The following is a 22,515-nucleotide window of genomic DNA, read 5'->3' as shown; positions in this document are numbered from 1 at the left end:
TGCTGCAGTATTTTCATACTGGATGCAGTACCATATTTGACCACTATTGCGCTTCTTTAGTCATTCTGTTGAGGACACTTAAAGGCACTTTTAGTATGTGACCCAGCTGCGTTGTGGTTATTTGTGTGTAACAACACACTTGAACACAGGAATGATTCCAAGTAATGTCTCTTGTGGAACTTGCTGTCCTTTCCTCCCCCCGAAAGGCAACTGCAAAAAGCTGCTGCATGTGGTTGTCAAGGGAAAGGAAATGAAGGGGATTTGAGCCAGCTCAGGACTGGACTTGTCTTGCGCAAACATGCCTTCCTTTCATCCGTTTTTGTGTGATTGGCCATAGATATATGGGCCACTCACGGGAGGTCTCGTGTCAACCATCTGAGCTCATTTTTCAGGGATTTTCCAAGGAGCTGACAGCAAATTCTCATGTTTACACCAACTAACACAGTGGGAGTGGAAGTGAAAGTCTGACGATGAGTCTCCGGGGCCCAAAGTAAAAATGTGTTAACCTTATGAGCAGGGCTGTCCAGTGTTTTTTCTCCAAGGGCCGCTGTCAGAAAAATTGAAGTATGCAGGGCCCCATTTTATTTATTAAACATAGCAATATACAGTATACTGTAATGTCACACAGCACTAGGATGAATGTATGAGTATTCACTTTCTGTATACTACCTGCATATACGCGTACATATTTTTGTAGGTATTTGTAGACAAACCTGTCCTGTAGAAAATATTTTTTAGGGTTTTTGCTCCTAGGAATGTTTTGTTTTCCAGATGCTTCCATGTGTTCCCGTTGAGCAACTTTTGTTGTGACATCAGCGACAATGATGATGCTCAGGCCTCCTTTCGCAAACATAATTTAGTACAGACATCTGGCGGAGAACAATAGGAACTTTGTGGAAAACTGCAGACCCCCTGAAAAAGACCCCTTCCTAGCCTCCCGCTTGGAAATCAACAACGGCGCGCACAGAGGCTTCTTTGACGGATGCCACCTGGTTGCACTTGAACGTTGAAAAAAAGGCTCCCTGGGGATGAGCATATTTTCTCAATGACGCTATTGTCCCGTAAAGGAAAAAAGTCATAATCATAACAAAAATTGCGAGTAAGCCATCGGCAAGCGGCGCTAAACAAAGGTCACTGGAGCGGGGCGGAAGGCTTGCTCACGTGTTTAAAATAACACGCCACCTGTCAACAGATGCAGTGATTGACAAAATGGTGGAAATTCATCCCAGCTAAATAAACTTGTTGAGGTGATGAAAGAAAGACTGGGATGCTTAATAGGCTCTGTGACAATATTTGTTTCTTTTTAAAAGGCATCTAACTCAAGTTAGGGTAATTCATTAGTTGCCATTGACGGGCTATACGTAAAAAGGTGTATCCCTCAGAAGGTCCATCAGAAGAAGACCACTTTGCCCTGCTTGGCCTTGGCCTGGGTCGGGACGGGAACATGCACATCCTGGTGGTCGGCGCTCATGTTGTTGGACAACCAGTCCAGCGTCAGCGCCGCGTTCTCGGCTGAAAAAATAACAAGTTGTCATTCGTCTCTTTCCTTCACCTCGTGCTATTTCTGTCTTCTGTCGGTAGGTACGAAAAAGAAAGGAAAGAGTACACGCTGTCTTTTGCTCACCCGAGGCTTGACGTTGGGGACAGTCCTTCTGGAAATGTTCCACCGATCCGCAGATCCGACAACCTCCCCCTGGGAAAGGGAGCGTCGGGTCAACATTGCGTGGCGCCCGTGAATAAGAAAGCGAAATCGGCGAGGCAACCTTGAGCGTAGAGGCCCTTGGGGTTGTCCGGGCACGAGCGTGACAAATGTCCCGTCTGAGAGCAGATGAAGCACTTGGCGTAGGGGTAGTCGCCTGCAAAAACGGAGGGGATTTGAGCGCAGCGAGGAGGTTGGCGAAAAGGAGCGGGACCGGCAAACACCGACCGACGGCGGGGTCCACTTTGGCCCGGCAGCGCTGGATGTCGTGCTCCGCCGAGCCGCAGCGGTAGCAGATGCCGGCGCCCGTCTCACGCTCCCGTTCGGCCTGGGGGCAGTCGGCCAGCCCGTGGCCGGGTTTCCTGCAGTTGAAGCAAAGCTGCCCGATGGCAGTGCCAACCGACACTTAGTTCAGGAAATCAAGGAAAAACATCTGTCTAAAATGAAACTTTTTTGTTTTGTTTGTGCACTCACCATTTTGCCCTTCTTGTCCGTCTGCCTCTTGAGCCTCCGGTTTTCTCGCCTGTCGTCCTTGTGCAAAGCCACCGTCACCTCACGCTTCACATCCTCCGAATCTAGTGCCGCAGAGGAATGGCCGCTCCGCTGCAGAAACTCCAAGAAGCCGTTGACGTCCTGGTTGGCGTAGTCCTTCTTCTTCTTCTTCCCGTCGGCCCCGGGTCGCGTGTACGGAGTCCGGCTCCCCTCGGCTCGTCCTCCCGTCGCCTTCAGCCGACTCCAGGGCGTGGCATCGGCCTCCTTGTGCTTATGGACGCCGTTGGCTCGCGCCCACCTGGTCATGGTGGCGTCCTCTAACTGGCAAGTCGTACACTAGGGTGACATCATTTTGACAGTTAATTAATAAACTGGAGAGACGTGAGATGGTGGCCTGGTCATTCTGGATGGGGAACCAATAACGTGAGTCTTCCTACATTTCCTCTTAAGGGTTCAGATCATTCATAATTATATAGTTGTCAATAGTGAAGCACTTTGAGCATATTTGCTGTTGTGTTTTTGCGTTCTTTTGAAATAAAATAGAAAGTAAAGAACCATTTTCAAGTTTTTAACTTCACTCGAGGTAGAACACCAGTTATGGTTACAAACAAATAAATATGACAACATAAACATCACATATGACAGAGTAAGGGAGAACTTGTTAGCCTAATAGCCCGTTAGTAGCTGTCATTTGGTGGAGTATTTACAGAAGGGACATTACATCCGCAGTCAATTACTAAGTTCAAACGCATATTTTTAGAGGTTCGGCGCTTGATTAAATTTTAAAATAAGCACACAATTACCTCGGAAAGTTAAAGGTCCGTGTTGCTGTTTTCCCGGAAAATGTTTCGGCTTAGTTCTTACATCGACGAGAAAAACTGTGGCTCTCTCTCGCCACCTGGCGGTTCGGAGAAAAACATACTATGTTTCTAGTATTATTGCTTTCAACGCAATAACAGCCAATGAGTCAATCAAATGAAAGATGAAGGGTAAGATATTCTTAGATGTTCATTGTAATAATTTAATTTCTACGTGTGTTGAAAAGAAGATAGATTTCAAAGGGATACAGATTTCAAAAGTGAGACGAGGGGTTAAGAAGAGGAATGGTAGTGACGCAATTCCGTGCGACGCATCTGAGCTCGTCCCTTGACGTCACCTGTGCGACGCACGTGTCGGGTAGGCTAGAAAATTTGGAGCAATGGCGACCGAAATTCTCCATTTCCACGAAATGGGTCTCGACGACCGTCTTTTAAAGGTAACAACGTTATTTTCGACGTTTTAGATGCGAAAGAAACGCAAATACAAAGGTTTTTATCACCAAACGATGTGGCAAAAGAAGTCACGGAGCGGTTCTGTTCGGCTGTCGTCATTCGTAAACACGTTCCGAAAAGAAGAGCAAAATGGGACTTTTTTTTACTTCTGGCTTCTCTATTAGTGATGATATGATGATAATAGCTCGAAGAGTGTATTGACACGTCACCTTATCTATATTGACACTGTTGGGCCACTCAAATGTGTTAATTATTTCAATGAAACATGTTTAGGCGGTAGCAGACCTAGGTTGGTCTCAGCCCACCTTGATCCAGGAGAAAGCCATTCCCCTGGCTTTGGAGGGTAAAGATATTCTGGCTCAGGCCCGGACCGGCTCCGGCAAAACGGCGGCTTACGCTGTGCCGGTCATCCAAGGGATCCTGGCTTCCAAGCAGGTACACAACCCATGCGTCCGGCGACGTTCGAGCCCACCCGCCCTGAGTGCCCGCCTTTTGTCGTCGTCTCTTTCAGAGCGTTCGGGGGCAGGAGGTGCGTGCTCTGATCTTGGTGCCCACCAAAGAACTGGGCCAGCAGGTCCAGGCCATGATGAGACAACTGACGGCGTACTGCTCCAGGGACGTCCGCGTGGCCGACATCTCCGGCGTGGCCGACATCTCCGCGCAGAGGTGGCTTTGGTCTCGTCAAATACGGTCGGCCCGTCCCCGATTCAAGCGTGGCTTTTGCCCCGTCGCAGGCCCATCCTGATGGAGAAGCCCGACGTGGTGGTGGCCACGCCGTCCCGCGTGCTGGCCCACATCAACGCGCGCAACCTGTTCCTCAACGCGTCGTTGGAGACGCTGGTGGTGGACGAAGCCGACTTGCTCTTCTCCTTCGGCTTCCAGGAGGACCTCAAGACCCTGCTTTGGTGATTTCCAAAAGTTCCTTTGAGGTTTAAACGTGAGCTCCTGTTCATGACCCAAAATGTCTTGCGCTCCCCGCAGCCACCTGCCAAAGATCTACCAGTCTTTCCTCATGTCAGCCACGCTCAGCGAAGACGTGGTGGCCCTGAAGGAGCTCCTGCTGCACAATCCCGTACGGGCCTCCTCCTCGGGGTGAGCGAGGGCAGACGGCAGCTGACCACGGCTCCTCCCGCAGGTGACCCTGAAGCTGCGAGGCTCCCAGCTGCCGGACATGGGCCAGCTGGAGCAGTACAGCATCCGCTGCGGGGAGGAGGACAAGTTCCTGCTCATCTACACGCTCCTCAAGCTGCAGCTGGTCAAGGGCAAGACGCTCATTTTCGTGGCTGCCGTGGAGCGCTGCTACCGCCTCAAGCTCTTCCTGGAGCAGTTCAGCATCTCCGCCTGCGTCCTCAACTCGGAGCTACCCGTCCAGTCCAGGTAGGTGGCTAACTAACTGCCTATAGTCCAAGGCACGGGAATCCAACCAAAGCGGCTTGGAGCCAGGGGCGTCTCCTTAACGACGCCTTCCGCCGAGACAATTTACGGACCTTCCGGCGTCGGGAGATCGTGTTGGTGAGGTGTGCTTCCCGCTTCAGGTCTCACATCATCACACAGTTCAATCGAGGCTTCTACCAGTTCATCATCGCTTCGGACGAACGCGGTCTGGACGAACCCGCCGCGTCGGGAAGGGGCAAGAGAAAGTAAGCCTTCTTTCCAAACGGGAGCTCTTTCTCTCCGAACCGCGGCCGAGCGTCTTTAACCGGTACTGGCGCTCTGGCTAGGGCTAAAGACAAAGAATATGGCGTCTCCAGAGGCGTGGACTTCCAAAACGTCGACAACGTCATCAACTTTGATTTCCCCGCCACCGTGGCGTCCTACATTCATCGAGTGGGAAGGTAGACCGCCGCCAAACCCAGACCCTTTTATGCCGCCGTCTCCCGTGAAAGACTTTTTTGGGGTTCCGTTTCAGGACGGCGAGAGGCGACAACCAGGGCTCGGCCTTGTCCTTTGTCGCCCCCACGGAAAGCGCTGTGTTGACCCAGGTGGAAGCGTCTCTGATGGGAGGTGAGACGCGTTCGGCGGCGGGCACCGGTCGCGGCATGGTCGGTCCTACCGTCTCTTTGTCCCTCGCAGACGATGGCGAATCCTCCCTGAAGCCATACCTGTTCAAGATGGAGGCCATCGAGGGCTTCAGGTATCGATGCAGGGTGAGTCTCGTTCAAAACGGCGCCCAGAAGGCCACGGGGTGTGAACGGAGCGGCGTGTTATCGGTCAAATAAGCCAATGAGTCGATTGCGGCTTTTTCCACGCCAAAGGACGCCATGCGATCGGTCACCAAGCAGGCGGTGAGGGAAGCCCGACTGAAGGAGATCAAGCAGGAACTCCTCAACTCGGAGAAATTGAAGGTGAGGCGTGGCGGGAACGCGCTCTGAATGCGGGCCACCGACTCCGCCCCTTTTTTCTTCTCCACCAGACCTACTTCGAGGACAACCCCAGAGACCTGCAGCTCCTCCGACACGACCAAGACCTCCACCCCGCCGTCATTAAGCCTCACCTGAGAAACGTCCCCGACTACCTGGGTGAGTCGCGTTAGCATGTTGGCTAGCGCCCAAATTGGCGCCCATTGACACGCTCTCCCACGCAGTCCCCAAAGTGCTGAAGAACGTCTTCGACCCTCTGTCGTGTAGGAAGAGGAAGAGACGGGAAAAGGCCAAAATGCACACAGTCCTCAAAAGTAGCTTCAAGGTCAGAAGCCAGTCGCTCTTGTATAAGCGCTACGTCTATATCGGGACGTTTTGTCCTCGTCTAACTAAATGTGCCCTGTTTTCTCTCTGTCAAGGGCAAGAACCCTCTGAGGACTTTCCGCCACATCAAAAGAGAGAAGACCCACAAGCCCAGACGTTCGTAACAAATGTGAACGAGAAGCGGCTTCAAAGTTGAAAAGGCAAACGGACAAAGAAACACCCCATAAACCTCCTTTTGTACATTTTCATTCCTAATAAAATATCCCTACGTCAATCTCTGCTTGTGTTTGTTGTTTGGAAAACTATCTTTGCACTCTTGAAGGATTCTGACCAATGAATAAGTCTTGCGTGGATTCAATCTAATTCCATTCTACAATATGATCCATTGATCTCAATCGGAAAATTGACACCTACCGTTGTCAATAGTACCCAACAAGGTACCGATAGAAGCCATATAAGCCACTCCCCCCCCCAAACAAATCTTTCTCCTTTGTGTTTTTATTAAAGAAAAATAGTAGCGTATTGTATTAATATCAACGTAATGAGTGGTATGGCCTGCATTTGTGTGGAATGCGTGCCTTTTTTAAGGGTCACGTCGCATAATCTGCGTCTGCGTGTCGGTTGTTAGCCGTCTGCCCTTTTAGTAAACTGCTGCTAGCGTGTCGGGAACTGCGGCTCTTCTTGCCCACATGCGAGGGCATCGCAACAGCTTGGACCCTCGCCGAGAGAGGGAAAAAAAAACGCATCGAGCAAAGAATGGGTGGGAAATGGGGAACACCCCGTTGTTTTGCGACTCGCGCTAACGAGTCGTCAGTCGATGGTGAATTGAAAGGGATAGTCCTCGGTGGGCACCGCGTCGAAGATGATGCTGTCGAAGGGGTTCTCGGTGGATGGGTTGTCCACAGGGAACCAGGAGTCGTACCAGGAAATGGTGGTCGTGGCTTTTCTCGTAGTGGTGGTGGTGGTTGCGGCGGTGGCGGTCGTTGGGGCGACGCTGGCCGCCGGCGTGGTCCCGAGCCTGCCGCGTTGCTTCAGCAGCCGCAGCCGGCGGAGTCGCAGGATCCGCAGACGGCGCAGTCGCTCGGCCCTCTGCGCGGCGGCGTGATCCTCCTCCTCCGAGGGGACGGCGCCGGCCGTGGCGGCCGTGGGCTCGGCCCGCTCGTTCTTGGTCACCACTCGGATGGGCCGGTTGCCGTTGAGCGCCAGGATCTCCTTGATGCGGTCCCAGTGGGACTTGGCCAAGGTGAACCCGCAGGACGTGGCGCCCGAGTCGTAGCCCACCATGCACAGGCGGGTCTGCGGCGTGTAGCCGTCGGCCTTGGCCGTCACGCGGTACTCGCCGGGATTGAGTAGACGCCAGTAGTCTCCGCCCGAAGCTGCCGCCAGAGACCGCAAGGACTCGTCAAAGCTAGCGCTTTTCTTTTGGCGTACGCATTCCCTAGCCGCTCGGCTTGCATTTTTCACGGCGACAAGCGTACCTGTGATGACGTCGTGGCGTATCCCCTCCACGGAGATGGTGGCGTTGGCCAGCGCGTTTCCCTCGGTGTCCTTGACCACGCCTTTTATCCCGCGGTGGACCTGCGGCAACCAAAGACGGACGCCGTGTTGTTTCCCACGTACGTCAAGCCACGCCCCCACCCCGCCGTGGACCTCGCCTGCTCGACGAAGGACAGCAGAGCCTCCCGGTTGTTCTCCCACTCCAGGGGAAGTTCGCTCTCGTGCGGGAATTTGTCGCAGCCCAGGAAGACGGAGATCTCCATGCAGTTGGTGTGCAGGTAGCTGAAGTCGTTCATGCCTGCGGAGACCGGGCGCCGCCGTTTGAAGGGCGTCCGCTAGCCGAGCCCGTAGCCCACCGGATGCCGTCGTTTTTGCGGAAGGCGGCGCCGCCACTTACTGCCCACCACCGGCTTCCAGCCGGCGCGGTTGGCCACGCCCTGGCCCAGGGTGACGTCGTCGCCGTGGCAGGATCCGCGATGGATCTCGGTCATGGTCAGGTGACTGTGGGCGTACGACATGGCCAGCCAGCGGAACATGACCTCGTCGGGCGTCTCCCGCGAGGCGCCCTGGTTCTGAAGCTGGAGGCGGGCCCACTTATCCTCGCTCATCTCGCCGTTAGAGCTCCAGCGTTGGTTGTCGATCGGCTTGGACGCCACGAGAGACGAGATCAGGCCGATTGGCGAATCCAACGGAGTCTCGAATGGGCCGGCGGGTCTCGAAACGTTTGTGGGGCTTACCGAAGTTTGCGGCCGCTGCATGTCGAAAGGGTACGTGACCAGCTTCTCGCCGCCTTGCAAGTTGGCGCCGAGCACGAAGGGCGTGCGCTCCATCCAAGAAACGATGGCTCTGGTCTCCACGGCCATCTGTTTGCAGTAGAGGACGGGTAACCCAAGTCTCGGCGGAACCCGACGGTCGGCACTTTCCAACTCACCGATCCGTTGAGGAAGTTCTCCGGCATGGCGATGTGATGATTTGGCACGAAGCGAGGGACCCAGCCGCGGTCTTCGGCCCCCCACAAGATGCTGTTGAGATCGGGGAAGTTTTGAAAAATGTCGTAACCCTCCTCGTTCCAATGGCCCAGGAACCAGTTGCCCATCTCGGATCCCTGAGGGAAGGGCGAGGAGAAAGAGCGGTGCGTCACGCGTCGGGACGCCGGGGGAGGTCCGGACTCTCTCTCGCTCGCTCGCCGGTCCTACCGCCTCGTAGGCCAGCTCGTAGGCGTCGGGGTTCAGGGACGGCACCAGGTGAATCCTCACTCCGTCCACCAGGCGGCGCACGCGCGGGTTTTGGTCCTTGTACTCCTTGCACAGGAATTGCATGAGAAGAAGGAGGAGCTCTCGCCCCAGCACCTCGTTGCCGTGGATCCCTGCCGTGTAGCGGAACTCCGGCTCACCTGGGCCGCGGGAAACCATTGCGTCAAGAACATTTTCGGACCCGGATTGAGCGGCGGGGGCCTCCATTTACCCAACTCGTGCTCCCCCGGGTTGTCGGATATCTCCATGGCGTACATTTTCAGCCCCCCGGTGCTCTTTCCGATGTTGTAGATCCTGGTGATGTCGGGACACTCCTCGTTTACGACTTTCATCATCTGGAGCGGAGCCCCAAAAAGCAGCCTTAGACTAAATCGACGTGCTATCGGCCCTCGGGGCGACATTTCACCACCAACGGGTGAGACACGAGGTCTTATTGGTCTTAGGCCAGGACATACAAGCACAAGCGACCTGTCTCATGTCCTTGTAGTTGTGATGCCGGAAGTCCAGCTTGTCGGAAGACTTGACCTGGTCCTCGTTGCGGCGGCTATCTGAAACGCGGTCCGACGTCCCACGTGAGTTGTGGTCCGCCGGCGAGAGGTGAGGGCTCGACGCCGCCACTCACCCGGGAGTTGACAGGCCAGAATCTCGGCCCGCAGACACAGGCTGCCGTTCCAGCTTTGCGGCAAGATCCGGATGTAACGCGCCACCACCGGCCTGGAGAACTGGTTGAGGACCGGCGTCTCCTTGTCCGCGTTGCCGTAGAACAACTGGAAGGGAATTGCGCGTTGCTTTTCGGGTGGAGAGCTTCCGACAACCGCCGCCACTCACCCATTCGGCGTAGCCGTCCTGAAGGATCTCCCATTCGCGGCTTTCGTTGCTGAAGGCCACGTAGTAGGACGACACAAAGTCTTCCCTACCAATGAAAAGGACTCATTAGGTCCGGAAGGTCGAAGGAAGCGATCCCATTGGACCGTTTCACCACTTGCGTAGAGTTGGAGACGACACCCACGTGACCTCCGCGTTCCTTCCCTGGGTGATGACCCCGGTAAACTCCACCTCCCTTCTCGCGTCCACCTCCAACCAGCTGTTGGTCTCCTCGGCCTCGGGGCACCACGCACCCCCAAACATGTCTTGATCGTTGGTGGAGCCCTGGAGGCGGAGCATCTTGTCGTGTTTGGCGATTCTTTTGGGATCCGATGATCCCGTCCAGAGAGCATCCCGCTTTCACCTGCATGTTGAGTCTTCCCCTCTGAGCGGCGAATCCGTGGGTGGACTGCGACGAGGCCTGCAGCTGATCGTCTTCCACGCGGTGAGACTCCAAACCCAGGGGAGGACATTCTGGACGCCAGACTCCAGACGCTCGCACGCACGCACGCAAGAAGGCCGCGTTGCCCATTTGTTGACGCGCTCGGTTCTTACTTTTGGGTTCGGGTGGTTCCTCCAGGTTTTTGAGTCGCTCCTCTTCCTCCTCCTCCCACTCCTTCCTCAGACGTTCGGCTTTGACGGAAGCGCAAAACCGAGTCAGCGCGACCGTTGGTGCAAACCGGCCGCGCCGCTTGAATTTGAAGTCGACGTTTCCGTCGTCCCTGACCTTTTTCGGCCTTTTCGGCCTTTTCTCGGCGGGCTTGCTCCTCCTCCTGCTCTTGCTTCTTCTTGGCGACTGCAGACCAAAAAAAAGATGGATACCGAATATGTGGACCGGCGCTCGGACGCCCCCCCTGCCGGCGTTGGGACTTACGGTCATCGTAGTCGTAGTCCTCGTACCAAGGGATCACCAAGGGCTTGTCGGTGGGTTCCTCTGCAAGACCGGCAAAGGGTCACGACGCGAGCGAATCACGCCACGGCTCGATGTCGGGTTCTACCTGGGATGTACAGGATCACCTCAGGTGTGGTGACCGGATTTTTCTTCCTAGCTGAAAGTTGCAATCAAAGCATTTTCAATTAGACACCCTGGAAAAACCATGCAAGGAATTTGCTTTCCGATAAGTCGATCAGCAAAACAATGTGCGCCAGCAACCAACAGCTGTTTCTAATTGTCCGTTTACGACAACAAATCAATCTACACGGACAACTGTGTTATAAAACAGGCTAGCGAGTCTGTTCACAATTACACGATATGAAAAAATGTTCCTGTTATTGCAACGACAAATTTACGGGAACTGCAGTTCCTGTCCCGGCCACGAGGTGTGAGCGCAAATGACAAAAAAAAACTCTGTTTGTCTCGACCTACGCACCCCGGATCCTGACGAGGTCGGGTTCTTCTGGCTCCTCCCACTGCGCTTGCAGGGTGGGCACGTGTCTGTTGGCTATGGAGATAACAAGAATCAAGTATTTAGGTTTGGATTGGAGAACCGTTTTGACGTTTAGAGGAACGTACTTGGATTTGCGTTGGGTTGGCTCAGCGGTCTGATGTCTGGCGGCGCTGTCGCTCTCGCGGTCGTGGTCACGGCCGCCGCGGTGGCCTTGGTGGCGACGGTGGTGGTGGCGACGGTTGTGGTGGCGACGGTGGTGGTGGTGGCGGCAGCCGCTTTGGCTTTCTTGGGCGCTTTGGGCTTTTTGGTGGCTTTGGGCTTCTTGGGCGCTTTGGGTTTCTTGGTGGGCTTGGGGGTCTTCTGCCTCTTGGCCTTGGCTTCCTTCTCCGCGGCCTTCCTGGCTTTAGCTTGACGGAAACCGAAGACGCAGCAGGAAAGTCATGTCAAACATTTGGGTTGCGTCAAGTGTTAGGCTCAGTCTTTCATGTCAAACGTTGCAACTTAACTGGTGAACTTGGGTAAAGGTTTCCAACAAGAGTTAGCAATTCAAAGTACTTGAGTTTAATGTTTCAGCGCAAGCGCAAGATTTTGAATTTGGGTTAGGTTTCAAATTGGGATTTCATCCAAAGGTTTGTAGGCAGCGTTGCTTTTTGATCCATCCAGTGGAAAGTATTTAACCCGTCGAGAATGGCGCGGCAAGATCTTAATCCCATTTACTGGCTTGTGGAAAAAGTCTGTGCCCGGAAAAAACAACAACTATATTTACTATCTGCCTTTTTCTACCTGGCCAGCGCTCCACGTTCCCGCGCTTTTGCCGCAGTCGGGAAGTGACTCATGCGCAGTGTCAAAATCACACTAGAAGATCCAGAGTTTGACCTGGACAAGCCACTAATTGATATATGTGTGGACACGCGATTGGCTGGATTTGAAGGTGTCAAACTCAAGGGCTGGAGGCCAGACTTGGTCGTCCCTTTTCAAGGGTCTCACCTGCTTCCACTTCCTCTGGCGTTTTCTTCCTTTTGGTCTTGGGCTGGTCTTTGTCCACCTCGGGCGCCGACTGGTCCGACACGGACGTGGATGACGACGCGGACGGCGACGCGACCCCCCGCCTATCCCGCCTCTCGGCCAGCCCCCGGGCCTTCTCCTCGGCCCGAGCGCCCCCTCCCCCGTCCGCCGCCCGGAGCAGCAGCATCAAGAGCAAGCAGGCCGCCCATAAAAACGTCCTCATGGCTACAAAGACGGCAAAAGAAGACGCGTCCGACCCCGAGAATGCTTGGCGGGACGGGTGCGAGGCCTTTGGAGCGCGAGCGACTGCTTCTTCTTCGCCTGGAGCGACGACTGATCGTTTACAAGTCGGTTTGCTCCCGCCTCTTCTGGGTCTTCACCCCTTTTTTCTTCAGGGAGGAGCTTGTGGAGACACTTGAGAACTTTCAGAAGTTCAGAAATGAAGAGGAATGAGACAAAAATCTGATGAGTCATCTCTTAAGGGGGACCAGAAATGTTTGGGCTTTTATTTTTGCTCCATGACTCAACAAAATATATGAAGAATTGATTGTTTACACAGTCTCCTTCTTTGGATCTCTGGTCTTAGGTTGTTGTCGTACGCTCATCTCACCGAACTCCGGCAAAACTTGTGAGGGGAAAAAATTGTTCCGGAAAAAATGTGTTCCTAGTCAAATTCATTGGACGTCTAACGCTGTCATTGTCAGCCATTGCCGTATCAAGAGGAAATAAGTTCTTTGATGCGCTTGATGCGAAATGTGTACGTACATGCTGACTTGGCTCGGAGCATAGTCGAAGCTGCGTCCTCCTTGCCACTGAGTGTCGCTGTGGCACCGAGCACTTCTCTTCACCGACTCTCTCGCGATATTTTGCGCGGAGGGAAACAAATTCGAACATGGCGTCGGAGGGAGAAGCGGCCACCGTCGTTGTGACTGAAAGTGACGCTGCCAGCGGGTACGTTGACTTGTTTTGTTAATGGAAACGCTCGCTAAAGTGAAAAAGAGACATATATTGGGATGGTGTTCTTAAAAATGGAGAGAATACGCCGTTTAGCCTCTAAATTCGTCGGCAAGCGGACGTCTCCGATAGTACACAATAAGCGGAGTGAGCCGACAGATACACTTGTCACTTTGTGTCGATTTAACTTGTTTTTTTGGCCGTTAAATATCGTCCTCCATTAAAGAAAGTTGTAGTTGAGCGGAGTTCTCTATGGAGACACTATGGCATCATAGCAAAGTACGTGGTAAATCACAAAGGCTTCGACAAAAGGCAAAAAGCTTCGTCCGCTAATTAGTTCCAACATTGTTGACAAAATATCCCATTTGTACGCGTTTTATCATCTAGAAATAAAGAATTTTGACAAATGGGCAGTAACAAAACCCACAAAGGTGCTGTAAAATAATCAGAATTTGAAAACAAATGTCAAAACATAAAAGACAAATGACAAATCTGAAACGGTAACCCTCGACCAAATACTAATTCTTTATTTTTAGTATTTATTTAATATTTATTTTATTTATTTGGACATGCAGAATGGGGAAATAAAAAATTCCTTTAAAATTAACACCTGCCGTTAAAAATTGTGTGTCCCTTTAGCGACGCGGCGTCGAGTGAACTTCCTGTCAGCATGGACGCCGAGTCTTCCGGCACCAAGGAGGGCCTGGCAAGTATCCGTCGTCGTCGTCGTCGTTGAGCACCTCGTTCGGGTGATGTGACGCGTGACGTGTGACGGCAGGAGGCGGCGGGCGACGCTTCGGAGGCCGCCGACGCGCTGACCGGGTCGGGTGATGAGGACAGCGGGAGACAGCTCGGCGAGGTGGAGCTGCAATGCGCCTTGTGTACCAAGTGGTTCAACGCTGACACCTTCGCCATCAACACCGCGTACGTAGCAACGTAGCAATACCAAATGCAGCGGCGGCGACTCCCTTTAAATTGAGAGGAATAATTGATACGGACCGTCTTCTCCTTAGGACCTGTCTGCCCTTCATGACCAACTACGTGTTCCACTGCAACGTGTGCCACCACAGCGGCAACACCTACTTCCTGAGGAAACCCGCCAGTACGTCGGCCTAGCTCGCCGGAAGCCCGCGCTCGCCCCCCTGACCCTCTCGCGTGCTCACAGATCTGAAGGAGATGTGCTTGACGGCGCTGGCCAACCTGACGTGGAGGTCCAGGAGCCAGGACGAACACCCCAAGACTATGTTCTCCAAGGACAAGGCGAGAAACCGCGATGACAAGATCCTCCCGTTTCCGTGGCGACCAAAGCCAAACGGGATGTTGTGCTTGTGGCGCGCAGGACATCATCCCGTTCATCGACAAGTACTGGGAGTACATGACCACCCGACAGAGACGCGGCAAGCTGACGCACAACAACATCGTCAAGACCATGGTAGGTGTCCGCCACGCGACCCGGGCGCCCGTTTTACCCTACCGCCACCTCCTCTTTTGCGTCTCAGAGCAAAGAACGAGACGTTTTCCTGGTCAAGGAGCACCCCGACCCCGGCAGTAAAGACCCCGAGGAGGACTACCCCAAGTTTGGACTCCTGGATCAGGTACAAACGAGTGCTTACTTCTCATTGGGGGCACTCGATTGATTTGTCGTGGCCGTTTTGCCGCAGGACCTGGGTACCATCGGCCCGTCGTACGACGCCCAGAAGCAGTCGGGGACGGCGCCGGCCACCGGAGGCCTCAACGGTCTGTAAAACCAAACCCGAACGAACGAGCGAAAGAAAGAACGTAAGGTGTCCGTGAACTCACGGCGGCGAGAGCGCGCGCTTGACCGTGCTTGCCGTCTTCTCTTCCAGGTGGATCCTCGTACTCAGGTATTGCGGGAACGCGTGCGCGTTCCTTTTTGTCGCGGCGCCCCCTGTTTTATTTTTTGTGCATTGGTCTCGCTAACGCTGGATAACGGGCTGGCTTTTGGCTTGAATGTGCAGAAACGGCGGTGCTAGATTTGAACTCGTTGGCTGCCATTGACGGGAATAAGCGTCCCGTCCGTTTGAAGCGGGAGGCCAATCGGCAAATATTGACTGGCCTCTCGCTTGGGAGGGATTGGACGCCTACGAGTGGCAAACTGTCGGTGGGAGCCAATGAATTCGTGCTATTTTTGGGGGCGCACCCGGTCCAGACTTTGCGCACCCCGAGTGTAGTGGACAAGAGCTCCTGCATGAACGCCCGTCCTCGGCTCAAGCGAAATGGCCGTCCCTCAATGCGGCGCCCTCTCCCGTGCCCCGCCCCCTGCCCCGCTCCCTGCTTTTCCCCACCTTCCGAGTACAGCCCCGCCCCCAGCACGCGCCTCTTTCTGTTTGTGGCTTTTCCCCACCCACCGCTGGTCTTTCTGGACACTGACTGGCGCTGTTCCCCCCCAAAGGTGTCCTGGCTCCCGTGGCGGGCAAAGGAAGAGGTGCCAAGCGCAAGCAGCAACAGCAGCAGCAGCAAGAGGGCGCCACGGCCGGAGCCGCCAAGAGGACCCGTAGGTAGGGAGGAGCGCTGGGCGGGTCGACGGCGAGGCGTACTTTGGTGCGAGCGCAAGAGCCAAAAGTCCGGCCTTTCCCGTTCCAGCGACCCGCTGTTCTCGGCCCAGCGTCTGCCCCCCCACGGCTACCCCCTGGAGCACCCCTTCAACAAAGACGGCTACCGCTACATCCTGGCCGAGCCGGACCCGCACGCCCCCGACCCCGAGAAGCTGGAGCTGGACTGCTGGGCGGGAAAGCCCATCCCGGGCGACCTCTACCGGGCCTGCCTCTACGAGCGCGTTCTGTTGGCGCTGCACGACCGAGGTACCCTCTTATGATGAGAACTATGATCTGTGGACGTCGGGTCTCCGAACCTTTGTTTGTCCCGATTGGCGCCAGCGCCCCAGCTGAAGATTTCCGACGACCGGCTGACGGTGACGGGCGAGAAGGGCTACTCCATGGTGCGCGCCTCCCACGGCGTCCGCAAGGGCTCCTGGTACTTCGAGGTGACGGTGGACGACATGCCGCCCGACACGGCCGCCCGGCTGGGCTGGTCCCAGCCTTTGGGTGAGTCCCGTAGCCGGCCCGAGCGCCGCTTTTTTGCCCACGCGTTACGCCGAAGCCTCGTGGGTTCCATTTCCAATGGCGAGATGGCGGTTATGGCACGGGAGCTTCCCGTTCGTCCCCTTAGGTAACCTGCAGGCGCCGCTGGGCTACGACAAGTTCAGCTACTCGTGGCGCAGCAAGAAGGGAACCCGCTTCCACCAGTCGCTGGGCAAGCGCTACTCGACGGGCTACGGCCAAGGAGACACGCTGGGCTTCCTCATCCAGCTGCCCGAGCGCACGGACACGGCGCGAGCTCTGCCCGACACCTACAAGGACAAGGTGCGCCCGCTCGATGGCCCCGGGAAGCCGGGGTTCGGTGGCGTGCGTCATCCTGACGCTTTTTTTTTGCCCCTTGCTCGGCAGGCGCTCATCAAATTCAAGAGCTACTTGTACTTCGAGGAGAAGGACTACGTGGACAAAGCTGAGAAGAGCCTCAAGACCATGAGCCCCAGCCGGGTGAGGGCCGGTCAGACGTGGGGCGGCGGCGCCGGCTCGGATCGGCGACCGGCGAGTTGAACGCGTGGCTTCTTTTCGTCCGGCAGATGGTGTTCTACAAGAACGGCGTGAGCCAAGGCGTGGCCTTTGAGAACCTGTTTGAAGGAATCTACTTCCCGGCCATCTCCCTCTACAAGAGCTGCACGGTGACTTCCCGAAACGGGCTGGGCGGAATGCCTCTTCCGACATTTTCTTTCCCCTGCGCTATCGTTAATCGTTAACGGTGGCGTATTTTTAACCAATGAAAATGCGGCCCGTCGGTGAAGACGGTGAAGCGTAAAATGACTGGAATGACCTTGACGTGACCCCGTTTTTCTTTTCCAGCTGTCCGTCAACTTCGGGCCGCACTTTAAGCACCCCCCCAAGGAGGTGGGCTTCCAGCCGGTAAGCGCCGCCGTGGTCCGTCGGGCGGTCCCGGCGGGTTCCCCCCCCCCCCCCCCCCCCCTCGGCCAAACTCCCGTTGCCCTTTTTCAGATGAGCGACATGGGCTGGGGTGCCGTGGTGGAGCACACGCTGGCCGACGCCTTGTACCACGTGGAGACGGAGGTGGACGGACGTCGCAGCCCCCCCTGGGAGGGGTGAACCCGCGGGCAGCCCCTCCTCCTCCTCATTTCACACTTGACGTCACCAGTTAAGGAAAAAGTTTTGTTTCCTTTAATGAAACGTGTCACTCTCACTTGTGGCCAATGCATCTCCTTGTACATTCTTTTTTTGTCTTCTTTAACTGAACTAAATAAAAATAGATGCTATCATCATAGAAGAAAAGTCCCCAGGCAATTTATTTTCCCAGAGCCAATCATGTGCCACTTGCTGAAATGACACTCAGTGCGTGGAGTAAAATTAGCGGCGCGTTAGCGTCTATGTACATCAGTGCTCCTAAATCTCAGCAACATTTACAAAACAAGGCCCCTCAGCCCCCGTCCGAAACATCTCCTCAGTTGGACGCCGACAGAAATCCCGACGTGATGAAATTGTGGGGCAGGGGGCTCCCCTGTCCTTCCTTGGGGCTCCCCGGGGAGGGCTGTGGGACGACGACGGGTGACGTTGAGCGCTCGAAACGTTTGGAATTGGAAAGCGAGCGGGTAAAAACTGACCAATTTGCGGAAGATTTTGTTGAACAGGTGCTTGGGACTCTCCAGATTCGGCGTCAGTGGCCCCAGATCTTGCGGGCGAGAACCTTCGGCCTTGAAAACGTTGAGTTCGCCGAAACAGCCCGTCTCCATGAGCTGGGCGCCAGAGAAAACGTGAGACCCGCTCGGGAAAGGACCGCACTTATTTATGGCTCATAAAGCCCACCTCCTTCTGCCAGGTGATGGGAACGTTCCCCGTGTTGAACTTGGCGTAGAATTGGTTATCCGTCTGGTCGAGGGTGACGCCCCGCACGGCCGAGAACTCCTCGATGTCCTGTACGTCGCTGCAGTAGACCAGCCTGGGCTGCGCTCGCACACGCGGAGGTCGGGGTTCAACAACGTCGGAGGGGCTTAGGCTGGCTTAAGAGGGGCGAGCTTACGTACGTCGGGTACAAAGGTGGGCTCCGAGAGCCCCGCCTCCAGCATGCGGAAGTTGATTTCCCCGAAGAAAGGGTGCGCCTGAACGTCTCGTCCTCCCGTCGCCTGGCAGCCCAGCCGCCCGTGGGGGTCTTTGATCAGGAGCTTCCAGACGTCCGGGTCAAATTAGCCGGCGATGGATTGAAAGACGGACGGACGGACGGACGGACGGACGGAGGGACGGCGGCGCGGCACCTGCGAGCAGACGTCTCGAGCGTGCGGTCCGAAGCGCTCGCCGTATTCCTCCCCATGGTTCTGGATCCTTTCCTCCATGTCGGCCTTTGCGGGGTGCTCGCCCTTGTTCCTGAAGAGCGGCTTGCCCGCCGTCATCTCGTAGATCAGGCAGCCCAGACCCCACCAGTCCACGCTGGTGCCGTAATACTCGCGGGCTATCACCTCCGGAGCTGCCGAGTCATTGGCTTAGTTTGCAAAGGTGGCGATAGCGATGGCGGCGGCAATGGCGGATCGGCCGGCATCCCACCCATGTATCCCAGCGTTCCCACGCGACCGCGCACCACGCCGCTGGAGGACACCCTGATGGCGAGGCCCAGGTCGGAGATCCTGACGTGACCTGCGGACGGTTCTCATGAGAGAATGCGAGACGAGAGCGTCGGCCGGCCGCCGCGCCCCGAAGCCACGGCAACTCCGATGAGTCGGCGCTTTCGTACCGCTTTCGTCCAGCAGGATGTTTTCCGGCTTCAGATCCCTGAAAGACAGGACGGCGTCTGACGTCAGGCCACGGCGCGGCCAAACGAGGCCGTCGGCACGAGCCAGAATTTGTTTGCTAAAAAAAGGAACTTGAGCAAGCTATTATTGGATGGATTACACCATGCCAGCCGGTTTTTCCAGTCTTCACTTTCTATTTGGAGCACGGCAGGCGAGGAGAGGAAAAAGTTATTTTGGACTTTGTTGAGTGATCAAGCATCAACTTCCTTGTAAAAGTTGGCAAAAGATTGGATTTCAGTGCCAGCCGACACTTTTTTCTTCTTTTTTTTCCCCCAAAGAGAGTGGGATAGAGGAAATGGCATTTTGGGGGTTAACTCCTCCCACTCGCCTGTAAATGATGGACTTGCGGTGCAGGTCCATGAGCCCGCAGCAGACTTGGGCGGCGTAGAAGCGCACCCGGGGCGCGTCCAAGCCGGGCGCGCCCACGTTGTAGATGTGAAACCTCAAGTCGCCGCCGCTCATCATGGTGAGGACCAAGCATAGGTTTTGCTTGGTCTCGTAGGCGCACGCCAGATTGACCTGCGGCAGTGGAGAGCGGATAAGTCGGCCAAGTCGGGCCCCTGACTCCGCCCACCCGCCTTTCTGGGCTATATTTAGCAACCCGTCCGACCGCTCGAACCACCTTTTTTTCCTCCGACGACTAAGGCTGTCATGGTGTCGTGGAATCAAAGGCAACCACCCAAACAAATGTCAACTTGAAACAACTTGCGCTCTTCTCGCCGGCTCACTGACCACGAAACGACTGTCCACGCTCTCCAGGATCTCCTTCTCGTTGAGCGCCATCTCCTCGCCTCGCCGCTTCTTGACGTGCGTCTTCTCCAGCTTCTTGCAGGCGTACATCATCCCCGTGGCGCGCACCTGACACGCCCACACCTGCCGGGGTCACAGGGGCCGACGCTAGGTCCGCTTTCTCCGAGGGCCCGGATTCGCCCAGCCCACGAAAGTCCCGGCCGGAGCCCGGAAGGGGGAGGTCACCTCTCCAAAGCCCCCTTTGCCCAAGAGGCGGTACTGTCGGAAGGCGTTCTTGGTGACGGGCCTCCTGAGGACGAGCACGGACGGACGATAGCGGTGAAGTGGGCGGACGGACGGACGGACGGACGGACGGACGGATCGAGACCCGATCTCCTCACCTTTCCAACATCTTCCACTGCAAGAAGCGCTGAAAGTACTTGCTGTCCTGGTACTCCTGGAACGGCTGTCCGCTGAGTATGTCTTCCAGATCCCTCCAGGAGGAGCGAAGAGAGCGGCGGGCTGAGCATCGGAGCCGATTCCCCGCCCGCCCTTCCCTACCTACTCTCTGCAATTCTTGAAGACGTCGCCGCTGGGTTGGTGGTTTAGGTCCCACTTGCAGCTCTGCTTGTACTTGGATAGCTCGGGGACAAAGTCGGGTGTCTGAAAACCAAAAGAAAACAGATCGGGGCGCTCAAGAGATGCAAGCTTCCGGGACGGCGGTCGGCGCAAAAATAGAAAATGCTATTTTTAGCATTTACTTTTAGACCGGACCATCCTTAATGGAATCACTTGTCCCTATTCGGACCACGGCCCACCGTTGACCCTTACAAACCTGAATGGTGAAGAATTTGTCGATCATGTTTCGCCCAAACGCCGGTCGGTCTTCATCCCAGCAACTCTCAAATTGCACCTGAAGACCACAGAAACCGGATGGCGCAAATACTACGTGGTGAGTTTGAAATAGCCAAAGCGCGGACTGCTAGCCTGGCCCAACGTCGGGCCCAGAGAGGAGCGGACGGCGATCGTGCGCTCGTACGGTACGGTACGGTACAGTACCAGGGCCTGTCGCAGCTCCCCGTACTTTCGCAGATGGTCTCGGCTGTGGCAGAAGTCGTCGAAGAGCTTGCGGCCGATGGGCTGCATGGCGCACAGGTCCCGGTAATGGCGCTCTGGAGGCACAAGAGGAGGTCACCCCGGGGTGGAGCCGGGGTCACGCCCACGGACAACAACGCAAACCCATGCTGGCGGCCAAGTTGGCGCATTGGCTGATGTGCGGCAAGCGAAGCATCTCCTGCCATTTCCAGCTGCGGCCTTTGGATCCGCCTCCTACGCGCACAAAATAATAATATAATAATAATCGGACATAGGCTTTGTCATCATCCTTGGCTCGACAAAAGCCTAATTGTCATCATACTCATCAGCTGCATATGACGAAATTGGTAAAATGGGTCAATTCGTGAAACGCCAAGTGACTTGTTTGAACCTTTTTGAGCAAGAGAGCTATAAAAAAAATGCTATTTTCAAAGGCCATACTTCTATTTTAGAAATGAAAATATGTGCATTCTTTTTTGAATCATTTCACCACTTTTAAAGTAGAAAAAGTTTTGCACTACTTTGGACAACCTGGTTACGCTGTTGCTCATCAAAGAGAACGCATGAAGAAAGGTCTCATTTTAAAAATGATGATTATAGCAGGGCTTGAAATTTAGGGTCAGTCCCAACGTGACGCTCTTATTGGGGCGTTTGAGACTCACCAGCGCTTTCCAAAAGCTGCTATGCACCCATACAAAGAGCCACAGGTTCCCTACCCCTGCACTAGATGATGAAAACGAGATAGGCTGGAGAGCTTGCTTGAGTATCAGTTGTCATTACGCTCCTCCATCCACCCCCATTCCGTCCCTCCATCCGTCCATCAATGGCATTCGCACGTAAAGGATCAGAAACAAAGAGTTTTTTTGTCAGCAAGGAAACGCGCGCTGATAATTTGATAATTTGCGTTCTATTTTTAGCTCGCTCTCAGGTCGAGCCTGCGTGGCCACATTTTCGTGCGCGCTGACGCTCCGGATGCTCGACGTTTGCATCGGAACCTGACCTTTTGACCCCCCCGCGTGCCAGACCACCTTCGCCGAGTGCAACGCGCGAACCGACCAAAGCACACGTGTGTTGTTGTTCTTGGGGTTAGTCAAAGGATAACATTTCTATTGAAAAGTGTCTGCGGGTCCGAGGGATCCGGAATGGAGCGAGCGTGAGCCAGCGTCGTCGTCGTCGGTAGACGTCGGCAAAGAACGCGCGGGTTGTGAACCTTACCTTCTCTGGCCTTGACGAGAGCTCTGTTCGCCACCAGGCCGTCAATCTCCATCGAGGCATGTGTTCACCAGCACTGACGGACGGCGCTGTCAAATAGCTTCAAAAGGGGCGGGCTCTGACACGCCCATCCGGCTCATCTCGTATCCAGCGCGCAAGACTCTCCATGTGTTCTTACGTCAAGATCTGTCCTCCAAAAAGTGCCCTACCATCTCCTGGCAATCATTTTTTTTGTTGAGTTTTTTTTTGCGATTGGGCGCCATCTCGCCCCAAGTCAGCAGGGATAGGCTCCAGCACCCCGCCACCCAGGATAAGTATTCAGGTACAACATTACAGTAATAATTTTTGATACTTTTGATCAGCCTCATTTGCATATCACTTCTCAGCCAAGAAATGGGCACAACAACTCTGTTAAAAGTCATTTGTTATATTTACCATCATTTATATTATTTTATTGTCGTAATACCTCCTATGATTACTTGTTTGAGTTTGATTTATTT

General features: G+C 54.9%; 5 protein-coding genes across 11 annotated transcripts; 2 read left to right on the top strand and 3 right to left on the bottom strand.

Moving 5' to 3' along the window:
- Positions 1–559: 559 nt before the first annotated feature.
- On the bottom strand, positions 560–3,206 carry zcchc9 (zinc finger, CCHC domain containing 9). Its single transcript, XM_077622499.1, has 6 exons — positions 2,995–3,206; positions 2,174–2,527; positions 1,928–2,078; positions 1,764–1,856; positions 1,625–1,693; positions 560–1,512 (listed from the first exon to the last, which is right to left on the bottom strand). The coding sequence occupies exons 2-6, from the start codon at positions 2,495–2,497 to the stop codon at positions 1,391–1,393; spliced, it is 759 nt and encodes a 252-aa protein (XP_077478625.1). The 5' UTR covers positions 2,498–2,527; positions 2,995–3,206; the 3' UTR covers positions 560–1,390.
- Positions 3,207–3,280: 74 nt separating this feature from the next.
- On the top strand, positions 3,281–6,420 carry ddx56 (DEAD (Asp-Glu-Ala-Asp) box helicase 56). Its single transcript, XM_077622493.1, has 14 exons — positions 3,281–3,446; positions 3,736–3,897; positions 3,974–4,128; positions 4,197–4,367; positions 4,444–4,534; positions 4,598–4,839; positions 4,998–5,102; positions 5,184–5,297; positions 5,372–5,466; positions 5,536–5,609; positions 5,718–5,807; positions 5,876–5,981; positions 6,047–6,147; positions 6,242–6,420. Exons 1-14 carry the CDS (start codon positions 3,390–3,392, stop codon positions 6,308–6,310), a joined length of 1,632 nt encoding a protein of 543 aa, XP_077478619.1. The 5' UTR covers positions 3,281–3,389; the 3' UTR covers positions 6,311–6,420.
- Positions 6,421–6,707: 287 nt separating this feature from the next.
- Positions 6,708–12,912, bottom strand: aebp1a (AE binding protein 1a). 4 transcript variants are annotated; one of them, XM_077622485.1, is made up of 20 exons: positions 12,136–12,909; positions 11,274–11,555; positions 11,131–11,202; positions 10,759–10,809; positions 10,635–10,694; positions 10,488–10,556; positions 10,316–10,393; positions 10,125–10,234; positions 9,906–10,045; positions 9,725–9,809; positions 9,519–9,663; positions 9,365–9,444; positions 9,108–9,231; positions 8,840–9,036; positions 8,575–8,748; positions 8,381–8,506; positions 8,041–8,287; positions 7,802–7,941; positions 7,625–7,724; positions 6,708–7,522 (listed from the first exon to the last, which is right to left on the bottom strand). In XM_077622485.1, the coding sequence occupies exons 1-20, from the start codon at positions 12,374–12,376 to the stop codon at positions 6,957–6,959; spliced, it is 3,087 nt and encodes a 1,028-aa protein (XP_077478611.1). In that variant the 5' UTR covers positions 12,377–12,909; the 3' UTR covers positions 6,708–6,956. The 4 variants fall into 4 exon arrangements, with proteins under 4 accessions (XP_077478611.1, XP_077478609.1, XP_077478610.1 ...); XM_077622483.1 differs by having other exon boundaries at positions 8,041–8,506; positions 12,136–12,912; XM_077622484.1 differs by having other exon boundaries at positions 10,125–10,393; positions 12,136–12,910.
- A 54-nt stretch (positions 12,913–12,966) lies between these two features.
- Positions 12,967–17,471, top strand: ash2l (ash2 like, histone lysine methyltransferase complex subunit). Of its 3 annotated transcripts, XM_077622489.1 has the most exons (17): positions 12,968–13,104; positions 13,747–13,813; positions 13,886–14,031; positions 14,121–14,209; positions 14,273–14,367; positions 14,447–14,539; positions 14,607–14,702; positions 14,769–14,844; positions 14,955–14,972; positions 15,521–15,626; positions 15,712–15,929; positions 16,005–16,172; positions 16,297–16,490; positions 16,575–16,667; positions 16,754–16,852; positions 17,031–17,090; positions 17,181–17,471. In XM_077622489.1, exons 1-17 carry the CDS (start codon positions 13,046–13,048, stop codon positions 17,286–17,288), a joined length of 1,785 nt encoding a protein of 594 aa, XP_077478615.1. In that variant the 5' UTR covers positions 12,968–13,045; the 3' UTR covers positions 17,289–17,471. The 3 variants fall into 3 exon arrangements, with proteins under 3 accessions (XP_077478613.1, XP_077478615.1, XP_077478616.1); XM_077622487.1 differs by having other exon boundaries at positions 12,967–13,104; positions 17,031–17,471; XM_077622490.1 differs by lacking the exon at positions 14,955–14,972 and having other exon boundaries at positions 12,969–13,104.
- Positions 17,338–22,123, bottom strand: LOC144090733 (G protein-coupled receptor kinase 5-like). Of its 2 annotated transcripts, XM_077622491.1 has the most exons (16): positions 22,019–22,123; positions 20,948–21,037; positions 20,768–20,880; positions 20,544–20,621; positions 20,274–20,371; positions 20,110–20,202; positions 19,955–20,018; positions 19,712–19,852; positions 19,308–19,498; positions 18,922–18,959; positions 18,735–18,824; positions 18,449–18,657; positions 18,221–18,358; positions 18,003–18,140; positions 17,801–17,932; positions 17,338–17,727 (listed from the first exon to the last, which is right to left on the bottom strand). In XM_077622491.1, exons 1-16 carry the CDS (start codon positions 22,068–22,070, stop codon positions 17,641–17,643), a joined length of 1,752 nt encoding a protein of 583 aa, XP_077478617.1. In that variant the 5' UTR covers positions 22,071–22,123; the 3' UTR covers positions 17,338–17,640. The 2 variants fall into 2 exon arrangements, with proteins under 2 accessions (XP_077478617.1, XP_077478618.1); XM_077622492.1 differs by lacking the exons at positions 20,544–20,621; positions 20,768–20,880; positions 20,948–21,037; positions 22,019–22,123 and having other exon boundaries at positions 20,270–20,332.
- Positions 22,124–22,515: the final 392 nt, after the last annotated feature.

Source organism: Stigmatopora argus, chromosome 16 (genome assembly GCF_051989625.1).
Source record: "Stigmatopora argus isolate UIUO_Sarg chromosome 16, RoL_Sarg_1.0, whole genome shotgun sequence".
NCBI classification, from domain to species: Eukaryota; Metazoa; Chordata; class Actinopteri; order Syngnathiformes; family Syngnathidae; genus Stigmatopora; species Stigmatopora argus.
The sequence above is the reverse complement of the archived record's forward strand: the minus strand, read 5'-3'. Positions and strand labels throughout refer to the sequence as shown.

What these genes read in the sequence shown, in the direction of transcription:
- LOC144090733 (XM_077622491.1), bottom strand. Translation starts at nt 22,070, where the DNA reads ATGGAGATTGACGGCCTGGTGGCGAACAGAGCTCTCGTCAAGGCCAGA. An exon ending in CAACTTGGCCGCCAGCATGG is followed by an intron (nt 20,881 to 20,947) that starts GTTTGCGTTGTT and finishes TTGTGCCTCCAG; the next exon opens with AGCGCCATTACCGGGACCTG. An exon ending in AGCCCACCTTTGTACCCGAC is followed by an intron (nt 18,141 to 18,220) that starts GTACGTAAGCTC and finishes GTGCGAGCGCAG; the next exon opens with CCCAGGCTGGTCTACTGCAG.
- ddx56 (XM_077622493.1), top strand. Translation starts at nt 3,390, where the DNA reads ATGGCGACCGAAATTCTCCATTTCCACGAAATGGGTCTCGACGACCGT. An exon ending in TCGACGACCGTCTTTTAAAG is followed by an intron (nt 3,447 to 3,735) that starts GTAACAACGTTA and finishes AAACATGTTTAG; the next exon opens with GCGGTAGCAGACCTAGGTTG. An exon ending in GACCTCAAGACCCTGCTTTG is followed by an intron (nt 4,368 to 4,443) that starts GTGATTTCCAAA and finishes CGCTCCCCGCAG; the next exon opens with CCACCTGCCAAAGATCTACC.
- aebp1a (XM_077622482.1), bottom strand. Translation starts at nt 12,376, where the DNA reads ATGAGGACGTTTTTATGGGCGGCCTGCTTGCTCTTGATGCTGCTGCTC. An exon ending in GGACTACGACTACGATGACC is followed by an intron (nt 10,557 to 10,634) that starts GTAAGTCCCAAC and finishes TTTGGTCTGCAG; the next exon opens with TCGCCAAGAAGAAGCAAGAG. An exon ending in TGCTGTCCTTCGTCGAGCAG is followed by an intron (nt 7,725 to 7,801) that starts GCGAGGTCCACG and finishes TGGTTGCCGCAG; the next exon opens with GTCCACCGCGGGATAAAAGG.
- ash2l (XM_077622487.1), top strand. Translation starts at nt 13,046, where the DNA reads ATGGCGTCGGAGGGAGAAGCGGCCACCGTCGTTGTGACTGAAAGTGAC. An exon ending in ACCTTCGCCATCAACACCGC is followed by an intron (nt 14,032 to 14,120) that starts GTACGTAGCAAC and finishes TCTTCTCCTTAG; the next exon opens with GACCTGTCTGCCCTTCATGA. An exon ending in CTTCCTGAGGAAACCCGCCA is followed by an intron (nt 14,210 to 14,272) that starts GTACGTCGGCCT and finishes GCGTGCTCACAG; the next exon opens with ATCTGAAGGAGATGTGCTTG.
- zcchc9 (XM_077622499.1), bottom strand. Translation starts at nt 2,497, where the DNA reads ATGACCAGGTGGGCGCGAGCCAACGGCGTCCATAAGCACAAGGAGGCC. An exon ending in CAAAGTGGACCCCGCCGTCG is followed by an intron (nt 1,857 to 1,927) that starts GTCGGTGTTTGC and finishes CCGTTTTTGCAG; the next exon opens with GCGACTACCCCTACGCCAAG. An exon ending in TCCCCAACGTCAAGCCTCGG is followed by an intron (nt 1,513 to 1,624) that starts GTGAGCAAAAGA and finishes TTATTTTTTCAG; the next exon opens with CCGAGAACGCGGCGCTGACG.